The 13,459-nt window shown below is 47.6% G+C and overlaps 1 protein-coding gene across 1 annotated transcript in view; it reads left to right on the top strand.

The window, feature by feature from the left end:
• kcnq1.2 (potassium voltage-gated channel, KQT-like subfamily, member 1.2) overlaps positions 1-13,459 on the top strand; it is a 101,544-nt gene that overhangs the window by 32,203 nt on the left and 55,882 nt on the right. Inside the window, exon 14 of the mRNA XM_030365991.1 lies at positions 1,628-1,696. Coding sequence (XP_030221851.1) covers positions 1,628-1,696 — 69 coding nt within the window. The remainder of the gene's footprint in view (positions 1-1,627; positions 1,697-13,459) is intronic.

Here is a 13,459-nt window from a genome sequence, read left to right as displayed (position 1 = left end):
GTGCTTGCTGTATAAGTGGTTGCTATATGCGTGGTGGCTATGAAAGTCGTGGTTATATAAATGTTTAAGAGATATCTATATAAGTGATCCCTATATAAGTGAACACTATATAAGAGGTCTCTATGTGAGTGATCGTTATATAAGCGATCTCTATATAAGAGATCTCTATAAGTGATGTCTATATAAATGATCTCTATATAAGTGATTGCTATAAAAGTGATTGCTGTATAAGTGGAAATCAAGTAGGGGAGCGCTTCTTTTGTGGTAATTTGGAGGACACTTGGCGAATAAGCTGGGTGGCGGCCATGTGGTGAATTCCCAACAGTTTGTTTTCAGATCAATCACTCGCCTGCTCCTCTGGCTGTCAAAGTGTGTCGTATCTCTGGTTGTTTTCTTTCCTTTCCTTTCTTTCTCCGCGCTGCCAAGTGTGGACAGCCAGCGATCGCTGTATTTGTTTCCCAAAGTTGAGCTTTCAACTGTCCTCAGTTGTGTTTACATGTGGGGCGAGCAATAGGGCGAGGGGTGGAGAGGGACTCTGGGCTGTTACTGTGTCAACAGTAACAGCCCAGAGTATTGTGTCAATGCCATGTCCAGTGGTGTGGGAGAGAGGGAGAGGGAGAGAGAGGGGGAGAGAGAGAGGGGGAGAGAGAGAGGGAGGGAGAGAGAGGGAGGGAGAGAGAGAGAGAGAGAGAGAGAGAGAGAGAGAGAGAGAGAGAGAGAGAGAGAGAGAGAGAGAGAGAGAGAGAGAGAGAGAGAGAGAGAGAGAGAGAGAGAGAGAGAGAGAGAGAGAGAGAGAGAGAGAGAGAGAGAGAGAGAGAGACTATCCCACTGGAAACAAAGTCAACACAGTTATTGCAACTGTGTATTACTAGTATCTACTAGTCGGGCTACTCAATACATGTCCTGTTGAGTGAACTGCGTCCTGGGTAGCAGTGTTGTAGTTACTGGCATGTGTGTATTTTTGTATTTCTGTGAATTGAAATTCTCTTTAAATTCTTAAAGTGATGTGCTGAAAATGATTTTCTGTCGGTCATATGACACTGCCTAGATCCATTACAGAGTACAAGGACATACAAGGAACTGGAATAGCACAAAATGTGGTTGGCCTTGTTAGTTTGCATACAGTAGGTGGACTTGCGTTGTGCATTTGCCCAACGCCCAACGTGTTTCTGTCGGTTGCTTGCATGGGAAGTAGGGTGACATGTGCTATGTGGGACAAAAGAAGAGTTTTGATGGTTGTGCTTCGTGCAACAATTCTGGAGAGCATTGAGGACATGACTCTTTCGAACGGGTCATTGTTTATGTGCACTGTATGTGGGCGTGGACAACGTGTGCGTTACTGTGAAGAGTTAAGCCCGAGCGTTTATCATCTTTCATGTGTTTAACCTTTGACCCTGACAACACATCCCCTCCTTGGCTTACCTCATTTCCCCCCCATCCCCGTCCCCTGGATTTCAACTTCGTTGCTCCTCCCTGTGTAGTAAAAACAAACATCGAATCGCGGTTCAAATTCAAATATCATACGACGGTTAAAAAAAGTTCAGATTGAATTTCTTATTTTCAAACCCGCATCCACTTTGTCTCTTTCTCACTCTCCCTCCTCTTCGTCACTTCTTCTTCCTCACAGCCTGTTGACCAGCCCCCTTGCGGCCCCCGCCGAGGAACCCTTCTCCACATGGCACTTGAACTCCACAAGGTACCGTCCTCTCTTCCCTCTATAGCTGCCCTTTTCCCTCCCTCCCTCCCTCCCTCCCTCCCTCCCTCCCTCCCTGGCCTCTCCCTCAGCTCTCCTCCCTTCTCCATGAACCTTGTTTCAAATGTCAGGCGTGATGCTGGTCAAGAGGGACCATGGAAACTGAAAAAAAAGGTTTTCTGAAGGGTGACGGCCCGTGAAGAAATATCCGCCCGCCGGCGCACCCACGTTGACATATATCGGATTTAATTTGATAGGGACACCACTCCTGGAAAATGTGATCGAGTCCGTCCTTCCCTATGTCCCAAAGTCCCTCTCGGGAATAGGTTTGGAATGAAAAACAAGTCCGTTCTGTACATTTGGTGCTTGCTGCGTTCGCTTGACCTCTGTCGCTGGGGAAGCCATGTTGATTTTTATCTTGGCACAGTTTCTCCCGAATGTCCTGTTACCGAGTGTGTGATGTAGGATGTCGTAGTGTAGGGGCACCCTGTAAAACGTTAACTTCCAGTCATGGTGAATCGTGAACATGTGTAATGCTTTATTGTTATTAACGTTTGTGTTCGTGAAAACCTGAAAGAGAGTAAGGCATCTGAAAGAGAGTGAGAGTGGCCATCTCTGATGAAATCCATCATGTTGCTTCCTGGTGTTTTGAAAGTCACTTTAGCATCATGTTCCTTGCTGACCATAGACACAAATTAATCAATAATGAGACTTACTGCCATCTTACTATGTACTATTTCGTTTTTATCCAAAGTGACTTATAGTGAATTACGGGGCACGAAGGTGAATTAAGGGGCAGGTAGGTCTTGCTTAACGATGCCTACAGGTAAGAGATGTAGACCTAGATGGATTGAACCCAGAATCTTTTGGCCGGGATTTAAAAAAACGGAGCCACTAAACTGGGATCCACAGGTGTCCTGACACCTCTGGAGCCTCTTTGAAGCTTGGTGAAATGTTAACGTAAGAAGAGCAACATCATAAGGCACTTCTTCCAAAGTTTCAACATTCACTGCTTGGTTTCCCTGTGCTTTTGGAGCTTTTCCTTCCCAGCTCTCGGCAAACAGCAGATGGCGCCGTGTCTTTTATAGATGTACCCTGCGTTTTATTTTATACCGGGGCCTAGAAAGCAACTGTTCTGGTTAACAACTGCCGTTGGAGTTGGTATATTGTCCGCCGTAGTGTTTGAGTGTTTGAGTTATTTTCGTGACGGTGTTATGTTTCCTGAGCCGAGGCAGAATTCCTTTAAACCTAAACACACGCTCTCCATGTTGTGGTTTATGTTTGAAGACAGTTGTTGATTCCGTAAAATGACCCAATCCAAGGCACTTCTGGTGTGTGACTGTTAATCAGAGAGGAATGATTACCGGCCCTTATCTTGAGATGGCTCTACATCTGCTCATCTCTGTTGTTTAAAATCTGGTTTGGGAAAAACTTAACTTCAAATCAGATTACATGTAAATATTTACATGTGTGTGTGGGTGTGCGCGCGCGCGTGTGTTATGTGTGTGTATGTGTGTGTGTGTGTACGTACGCTTGTGTGTGTGTGTGTGTGTGTGTGTGTGTGTGTGTGTGTGCATGTCTGTGTATATTTATGTGCATTTTTTTTTGTGCGTGTGTTTATGTGCATGTATGTGTCTGTTTGTGTGTGTGCATGTCGATGTTTAAGTGCACCTGTGTATGCGTGTATGTGTGTGTGCGTGTGTTTAAGTGCCTGTGTGTGTGTGTGTGTGTGTGTGTGTGTCCACCATGTTAAATAGTGTGTATCTCTGTCTGTATGCGTACGGGTCTGTAGTGTGTGAGTATCCCTTTCTGTGAGGAGGGGCCTGTAGTGTGTGAGTATCCCTTTCTGTGAGGAGGGGCCTGTAGTGTGTGAGTATCCCTTTCTGTGAGGAGGGGCCTGTAGTGTGTGAGTGGTGCCCCATAACTCCTCTCCGGCAGGCGGGCTTTGATTGCGAGCAGGCCGGGCGCTCCCATAACATCTGGCTTGTTTTGCCCCTGGTGTCACGCCACAGACGACAGCACTGTCCTGGTGCAGCTCCGCAGACCCCTAGTCCTGCCGGGGGGGGCCACACACTACTACTCACACACACGAGCGCACACACATGCACATAACAGACACAGATAAACAGAAACACACACAGATGCACATACGCACTCGCAAACACACACACACACACACACACACACACACACACACACACACACACACACACACACACACACACACACACACACACACACACACACACACACACACACACAGGCAAATGAACACAAACGTACACACGTGCAACGACAAACACACACTAACACACACACATACATGCACACGTGCATAATATAGACACACACACACACACACACATACATGCACATACACATGCGTGTAAACCCATTCACCCATTAATTAATAACACACAGTGCAGAAACTCTTCATACAATTCAATAATAATAACCCTTTTTATAGTTTTGAATGTTTGTAATTTGATATTCATGTAACGGGCGTAGAAAATTCGATATATTTATGCTTCTGTTGTTTCTAAATGAATATTCTTCTTTATAAATGAATTGCGACCTTACACGATTAGTTTATTTCCGAGGCCAACATCAGAGTTCTAATTAATTTGCAACTACTTGTGCAGCCGTCAATCAGATGTGAGTGCAGCTCTGTCACATCAACCGTCCACAGCTTGACTCCTCAGGATAAATGACATTAGGAACACCAGCCGCTAAACCCCAGCAAACACTGGCGCAGTGACATCCGCCCTCTGAGAGAAGACATGAGTAAATGTCTCCGAGGGAAGTTCACCACAGAGGGCAGCCTTGTTCACTAGATCCAAGCTTAGGGTGCCCGTTTCATCTTCTGAGACCCTCACTTTCTTCTGCCTTATTTCTTTCTCATCTCATGTAAGCCGTCTCTCCCCTCTTGTTCTTTCTTTCTTTCTTTCTTTCTTTCTTTCTTTCTTTCTTTCTTTCTTTCTTTCTTTTTTTCTTTCTTTCTCTCCCTCTGTTCTTTCATTCCTTCTCTCGCCCTCTATTTTTCCTTTCTTTCTTTCTTTCTTTCTTTCTTTCTTTCTTTCTTTCTTTCTTTCTTTCTTTCTTTCTTTCTTTCTTTCTGTTCTCTATTTCTTTTTTTCTTTCTTTCTCTCCCTCTGTTCTTTCATTCCTTCTCTCGCCCTCTATTTTTCCTTTCTTTCTTCCTTCCTTCCTTCCTTCCTTCCTCCCATCCCCTTCCCTCCTCCCCAGTCCTGCTCTCTTATCTGTGCCCCAGCCCCTCCTCGCCCTGCCCTCCTCCCCGGGCTGTAAAAGTCTACATGGACCACCTGCAGGCTTCCACTTAATTAGTTCCTCTGCTTCCAAGCTGGCCACAGATAGACAATAACCCCACCCACCCACCCACCCTCCCGCCTCCCTCCCCCCCCCCCATCCCCGACACCGAGACACATCATGCATCATGGGCTTGGCCCTGGCTGCTCCCTAGGGGCCCTCTCGCCAGCCCTGCAGCCATTGTGCGTGGCCTCATACAAATTGGCTTTTTGTCTCGGCCGCCTCGGATTTCCTTACTGTACGCGCCGGCCGTTTGCTTTCAAGGGGGCCGGGAGGACGGGCGCCCAGGCAGGGGGAAGGACGTCCACACGGGGTGACCCCGGATGGAACCAGGGCAAGTGTGTTTGACGCTCATAGACCTCACGCTGGCTCACACTGTAAAAAACGTCCTGATGGAGGAAATGAAACAACTGTTATCCATATAATGGAACTGTTCTACAGGCTCTTTAGAGTTGGCACGGTGCCAACAAAGGACGCTTAAGTTATTATCACCAACTAACTTCCAACTATTTTGTTATATATATCGGATTAAAGAAATACAAGTCGGGACTAGATGGAGAATTTGTGCTTTCGTTTCAGTACCGACAAATATTTTTCACGCTTTTGAAATGACGCTCAGAAAGCTAAGTACGTTTGGATCCCATGCTTCTGTTTTGAGAACAGACAGTGATCCGTACACAAGGTCCCAGCGTGTAAAGTAAAACATCTCTCAGATAACAGCCCGATAGCCACAGTTTGTTTACAGGCCAGTTGTTGTAAGTGGTATTGTCTGCACTTTGGATTGGTACACACTTTTATCAGGACCAACCATCGAGCCTTATTTTGTAGTGTCTCTACTGCAACACATTTTGAACCTTAAATTAAACTATTATTCAACCAACCCGTGCATTGCAATCATGTATGAAAATGACGACAGAACTAAAAGCCCCTAATCTCTTTCCAAGATCTGCAGAGCCCAAAGGCCCTATTAAAAGCGCTTCTGTAATGACCTCACCCTTCACTGACACAGCCCGGGCCCCATCGCCTATCTCCTAATGACTTCATGGTTGTTTACAAGAATACCAGCCACTTTGGGTGTCCTTGTCAACATCCAAGTCAGCGTAAACAGTTTACAGTTCCCAAAGATCATCTGCGCGTTTATCTTTGCCTCACTGGGTCAACTGTACATTTATATGCAGACTCGTCATCTTTCTGCTCTGAACAATTTGCTCTCCAACCTCAGATTATTCCACTTTTGACATTCAGAGTCATGCGATTAGGTGTTTAATTTGTTGGATCACTGTTAAGCACTTTGTAAAATGCTGTGTTTAACACAATTTTAATTTCTATGGATAAAGATACAAAGATATAATATATAAGTATTACTAAATGACACATATTAGTTCCATTTTCTCTTTCACATTTCTTTCAAACTTTTAATTTGGATGTAAAAATGGACACAAACATAATAGTTGTATTTATATGGCAGTAGAGATGGAAGAAGGCCCTGCTGCACACACACACACACACACACACACACACACACACACACACACACACACACACACACACACACACACACACACACACACACACACACACACACTCGGATGAGGTAAGATCCAAGTCTCTGGGTCTCTGCAGGGAGAGAGTCAGCCCCTCGCTGCTACTTTATGAAAAGGGAGCGAAACAAAGCGGGAGAAGAACAAATTGTGCCCTGGTTTCTTGACTCTGTGCCAAGTTCAAGAGCAGGAAGAAAAGGAGCCGGGGGGGGGGGCCGGGGACAGTAGTTCATTTCTCTACAGAAAGTCTGAGCTTTCCCTTTGTGTGTGCGGTTGTAGACCCCCCCCCCCTCCCCCCCTTGTCTCTAAGCTTAACCACCACCTAGATGATAGTAATATATTTGAATGAGATTGCTGTGCCTGGGATGTGGTTGAAGGGAAATAGCCTGACTATAGTGAGGTACTAATAAGGAACCGGTCAATAGGGCTGCTTTATGCCATTAAGCCTCGACAACAATAACAGCGTCTTAATATGCTACATTTCAAGCAACAATAAAACAGCGTGGTTGGCTGCTTTATGACCCACTATTAGCCTTTATTAAGGCCGCCCCCCTGGGCGCTTTGCTCATGGACTTAACAGCGTTACGATGCTGCCCCCAAACTGCTCGTACGTTCACGGGAATCCTCCACCGATGTTCGAGCTGACCCATGGGGGGGTGGGGGTGGGGTGCGGGGGGGGGAATGTACGCACACTTAATATTCACTTTAAAACAACTCCTCAGCGACATCCAGAGCATCTGGATCAGCGGCCGTGCCTCGCGTCAGCGGTACTACGGGGTCAGCTCCGCTGGGGTGTTAGACTTGTCCAAATGAAAAAAACTCCTAGCCCTTGTAAAAAGCAATAGATAGAAAGAATGGAGAGAATATTGAGCCGGAGAGCGAGGAAAGCGTTGCACACGTGTCGAGAGAGACACAGTTGACCACCGAATGATTCCCCCCCCCCCCCCCCCCCCCCCCCCTCCTCCAGCCGGGGCGGTTAGCACGCCATCTTTCACCCGAGTCATCGCCAGACCCCAGCACGCCGTAAAAAAAGCCTTCCCACAAAGTACTTAATTAAAGAGTACATTTTGGCGGGCTCGACACCGGCCGCCATTAACGAGGGCCCCCTCGCGCCCGCGTTATGAGGAGCCCACGGTGTTTACGTCCTTGCGGGGGGGACTCTCACAGTCGGTTTTATTGGGAAGGCAACGCCAGTCCCCTGCCGGAGGGATTGCCTTCCCTGGAACGCCGTCCGCGGCACGGATCGGAAAAACCCCAAAGACTGGCCGGCCAGCAGGGTGTAAGTAAAGTGACCCCTGCTGAATCAGAACAGAGAGAGAGAGAGAGAGAGAGAGAGAGAGAGAGAGAGAGAGAGAGAGAGAGAGAGAGAGAGAGAGAGAGAGAGAGAGAGAGAGAGAGAGAGAGAGAGAGAGAGAGAGAGAGAGAGAGAGAGAGAGAGAGAGAGAGAGAGAGAGAGAGAGAGAGAGAGAGAGAGAGAGAGATGGGGGGAGAGAGAGGTTCCTGTCGACATCAGCAATGACCTCAGCATCCAGATTACGAGGAAATCAGGCTGCACTGGCTTCAGGTGGAATGTTTCGGGATTCTTTCTGGTTTTTTTTTCCCGATTCCGTCGGCAGTTTAACCGACGTCTGGCGTGTGCGGAAATAAGAGCGAAGAGGGGTTCCGCAAAAGAGCTATTCTTGACCTATTTATTAAACTAAATCAAATGGAAATACCGTGTGTCTTGAGTGTGCACCCCAACACACACACACACACACACAAACACACACACATGCACACGCTCACACACAGATGGTTAAATCCCTTGCGGCAAACAGCGGTCTGAGGATATAATTAGCCAAACGTCTGCTATGATTACGGTGCACCCGTAGCGCCTCTTATTAGCTACCCCGTCGTATTGAGAAGAGCTTTGAGACGCGCCGCTGGGTAGCGGGGGGACGGCCGCGGTGGCCTGCGGGCTGGGGCTGACGGTGCAGATACACAGAGGCCCTGGCGAACTCTTTCCTACGGCGTGAACGGTTAATCATAAACCAGGCATGACGAGAGGACCGTCGGCTCGGAAAAAACGATATCATCCCCCCCCCTTCCAGCTCTTCTTGAGCGGCACTTTGTTTGTCCGCACGAGAGTAGGGACGGTCGAATGTATCTTTTAAGCACTATTGTGTTGCAAGAGAAAAACCCAGGAATTTTTTTATTTAAGAGTCGTGTTGTGATCCATCTTCAGTTTGAACTTCAATACAGTACAGACTGAAATGGCCGATGACAGACGGGTGCAAGTGTGTGCACGGTGCTTTCATTCAGAATCCCCGATTGCTCAGTTCCAGTCCCCAGATATGTGACGTTTACAGATAGGAATTTAGCACATTTGGTCTTCAGGCTTCAGTCTGCCCTACAAAATAATGTCTCCCCAGAAACCCTTACAACACGCCCCTGTTTGTTTGAAGGACAAGGCCTGTCTTGGTGGATAGAGCATCGTGAACTTCTCTTGGCTTTATTTTCCAAAAACGGAAGGGCTATCACACAAGACCTGTGTATTAGTCAACTCACTTTACCAGAAGCATTAGCAGCTAATAGGCAGGCCATCCTGTATCTTCGACCATGTCCAAATTATGACTGAGTTTATTTCATTTCAGCTTTCGGTACACACTAAATTGGTGTTTTCCACCAGAGAAAAAAATCCCCCTTTTGGCCTCCAAAGTGAATGAATACGAAAAGGCCTGTCTTGTGTTGCTTTGTGGATGGGAAACATCGTGTCACATGACCCACACATCAGTGTTTGCATCGTTGGCCCTTCAGTGCGGCGGGGCCGTGTTTTGAAAAAGTTATTTTGGACCGAAAACAAATGCCTCCTTTTTCAAACGGTTATCCTGCGCTGTGTTGAACACGGCCAGAGCTGTCGAGCCAGGATGTTCCCCAGCCCTCACGGCCCAGCAGTTTGGCCTTTGGCAGGCCTGCGCGCTTTCTTTCCCCCCAAAAAGCACTGCCCATCCTCTGCGACACGCCCAAGTCTGACGCCCAACTCCGAAAAAGAGGGATGGAAAAAGGAAAATAAACGCAGGAAATTGCTGTTTTCGCTACGCGCCTCGCCAGACGGCCCTCTGATGTCATAGCGTCACTCCCTTTTGTTTTAGGAGCAGGAAATATACGGCGAAAGCACAGTTTTGTTTTGATGTATCGGGAGTGCTATTAACAATAACACACTGCCGGCACATTATTAATGACAATTCAAGTGTTTTCTTGTGTTAACACTGTGATTTAGTGGTTTCCGTTCAATTGTTTATTCACCAGACGTACTGCTGTGTTTATCCTATGTAATTAAAGTCCCGCGATGTATAATAAGGAATTATTACCCTCGGGTTAAGTAGACACATTAAATAAATGAACCAAGTTAATTACCCAAAATCTGATGATTAGGGCCCAATTACTGGACTGGAGATTAGCATCGGTAGCTCGGGGATGTTTAATAAAATGAGAACACAAACAGGAAGAGATCTCTGCTAAAGTGCAGAACTGCAGCAGGGAACAGCACATGGTTCGATTCGTGGCTGGATTACGTCTGACTGCACAGTCCAGCAACATTCTCTTCCACTTTATGATTTAGGTGGCACACACCAGTTCATTGGATTGTGTATTGTGTGTTCTGAATAACTTTTACATTGATGTATCGCTTTTAAGTCCCTGCCTAAACCTATTCAAATGAAATAGATGGTGTTGCCATTCTTAGGATCTTACTTTTCGGGTTTTATCTGCGGTATGAACTGATTGTTGCTTTTTCCTGAGTCTTGACACTACATTAAACATTGTTTCTCTCCTGTGAAGCACTATGCTGAGCCCTGTAATTTAGGATTTTTTTATTGAGTCATACACATTATTCTGACAAGTATTTATTTCAGCATAAATTGCTGTGCCTAAGCATAACACATATCCCATATCTCATTAGAGATGAAGGTCACATGTTCGGGACCGTGGCCTACGCTTGTCTGATCGTACATGTTTAGTACAACCTTTGCGTGTCCACAAAGACCCGTATTTATGGGGCTGTCAGGGAGACTATCGGGGAGCCTCTACCCTAATCCCGGCAGCCCAACCCGGGCTGAGGAGGGGTCGGCCTCCCCCCCCCTCCCCGTCCTCACTCAGAGGATTCCCAGATCTGACATAGATCTCCCCCTGTCCTTCTGAGGTGTGTCTCCCTCCCTGCTCCAATATTAGAAGCACCTGTCTAAATAAACTGCCCTGCCTCCCTCTTCTGACACACACACACACACACACATGCACCCACACTCACACACTCACACACTTACACACTTACACACTTACACACGACTCCTAGCCACAAGCAGGGTTCAAGTTCTCTCTCTCTCTCTCTCTCTCTCTCTCGCTCTCTCTCTCTCTCTCTCTCTCTCGCTCTCTCTCTCTCTCTCTCGCTCGCTCTCTCGCTCTCTCTCGCTCCCTACCACCTGGGCAGTGTGTTTGCATTGCGGATCCCAGTAGTATAGGCTTCCGTCCAGCCGAGCCAACAGAGTCTGCCCGCTTCCTTAGCCGTTGCTAAACCCTCGCCAGGCTTCCCCTCCACTTGCCGGCTTTCAGGTGGGCCAGCCCGGGGCATTTGATGTGGGCCACTGGTGCGTTTGTGTGTGTGTGTGTGTGTGTGTGTGGGGGAGGCGGTGTGGTTTATTCAGGTGTGGATGTAGGGTCTGCTGCTGCTGCTGCTGCTGCTGCTGTTGGTCAGGCCTCTTGATGTTGCCTCCGTATGTCTCCAGGTGCTGCCGCTCCATGAGAGGGCCCACTGTTCGGGGGCCTTGGAGATGAATGGAGGGGGCTGTTGACGGAGCTCGTCCGAGGGGTCCTGTGTTTTTTTTTCCTTCTTTTTTTTTCACTTCTCTCCTTGCACCAGCAGGAATGAGAGTATATGGTGGAGCAAGCGCTACTCCCACGGAGAGGAGAGGCCTCTTAGTGCACCACTCCACCGTGCGCTTTGAACACACTGGAACGCGCTTGGTCCCCTGTGTGTGTGTGTGTGTGTGTGTGTGTGTGTGTGTGTGTGTGTGTGTTTACACTGCACTGTATGTGCTGACTTGTGGTGTGCTGACCTGGTTAGTTGTGTGTGTGTGTCCATCTGATTTTTATGGGCCTTAGAAAATATGTATTGAAAGTGTGTGTGTGTGTGTGTGTGTGTGTGTGTGTGTGTGTGTGTGTGTGTGTGTGTGTGTGTGTGTGTGTGTGTGTGTGTGTGTGTGTGTGTGTGTGTGTGTGTGTGGGGGGGGGGGGGGGGGGGGGGGGTTTGCACTCTCAGCATAAAAGTGCCACTCCCACCACACTGAATGAACCCCTCTTGGGTGTGTGTGTGTGTGAATTATTATTAATTACTTCTACCACTACTTCTATTACTACTACTACTACAACTACCACTACTAAACCTGACTATGTAAACTTTTACTACAAATATTACTACTGCACCAAGGCTACTATCCAGCCGTGCATGAAAAAAAAATGGAAAAACACGAGGGCAAAAAAAAGGCGAAAAGTGCAGGAGGCTGGTGTAGTTTTCCATGTCGTGTGGACTGCAGATAAAGAGGTAGTCCACAGGTTATCAGTCACAGGCCTCGGCTCCAGATGTTCCAGAGTGGGTTGGAGAGGCAAAGCTCCCCCTCTAGAGATACCATGTGAAGACCATGGCTCTGCATACAGACAGTACGCTTGTGCATACCCTCTCTCTCTCACTCCGTCTCACTCCTCTCTCTCACTCCCTCTCTTTCTCTATAAGAACTCTCTGTCTCTCTCTCTCTCCCTCTCTTTCTCTCTTTCTCTATCAGAACTCTCTGTCTGTCTCTCTCTCTCTCCCTCTTTTTCTCTCTTTCTCTATCAGAGCTCTCTGTCTCTGTCTCTCTCTCACTCCCTCTCTTTCTCTCTCTTTCTCTATCAGAGCTCTCTGTCTCTGTCTCTCTCTCGCTCCCTCTCTTTCTCTCTTTCTCTATCAGTGCTCTGTCTTTTTATCTCTCACTCCCTCTCTTTCTTTCTCTTTCTCTATCAGAGCTCTCTGTCTCCCTCTCTCCCTCTCTTTCTCTCTTTATCTATCAGAGTTCTCTGTCTCTTTCTCACTCCCTCTCTATCAGAGCTCTCTGTCTCTCTCTCACTCCCTCTCTCTCTATCAGAGCTCTCTGTCTCTGTCTCTCCCTCTCTCCCTCTCTTTCTCTCTTTATCTATCAGAGCTCTCTGTCTCTTTCTCACTCCCTCTCTATCAGAGCTCTCTGTCTCTCTCTCACTCCCTCTCTCTCTATCAGAGCTCTCTGTCTCTGTCTCTCCCTCTCTCCCTCTCTTTCTCTCTTTATCAGAGCTCTCTGTCTCTTTCTCTTACACTAGTATGCGTATGCACATCCATCCACCTACGCAGTTTCTCACAACTTCTTCCTTGACACAGACACACAGGCACACACCTACACACCTACACACCTACACACACACACACACACACACACACACACACACACACACACACACACACACACACACACACACACACACACACTGTACTATGCACACTGTACTATGCACACTGTACACCCCAACACACATTTCTTACATCATACACGCTCAATTTTTTTTTTGCCCCCACCGTTAATGGGAGCCATGTTTGGGCCGGGCCATAACCAAAGACCCCCTTAGGTTTGTGCGTGGCAGTAAGTGGGACTAATAACCACTCTAAATAAGTCTGCCGTGGTGCTGAAAGGGGGGGACCCTCCCCTCGCCCTTTACACACCACACGTGTGTATGTGTGCTGTAAAGTTGACAGCCCGCTACCGTGTCTTTATGACTCTCCGCTGTTCTTTCATGCTGATTCGACGTGGAGCAGCACCGTGGCATGGGACCACAGCCCCACCGGCCCGCTCTGGTTCTCCGC

The sequence above is a fragment of the Gadus morhua genome, chromosome 9 (assembly GCF_902167405.1).
Source record: "Gadus morhua chromosome 9, gadMor3.0, whole genome shotgun sequence".
Taxonomy (NCBI): domain Eukaryota; kingdom Metazoa; phylum Chordata; class Actinopteri; order Gadiformes; family Gadidae; genus Gadus; species Gadus morhua.
Note: the sequence above shows the minus strand (reverse complement) of the source record. Positions and strands in the feature narration are given on the sequence as shown.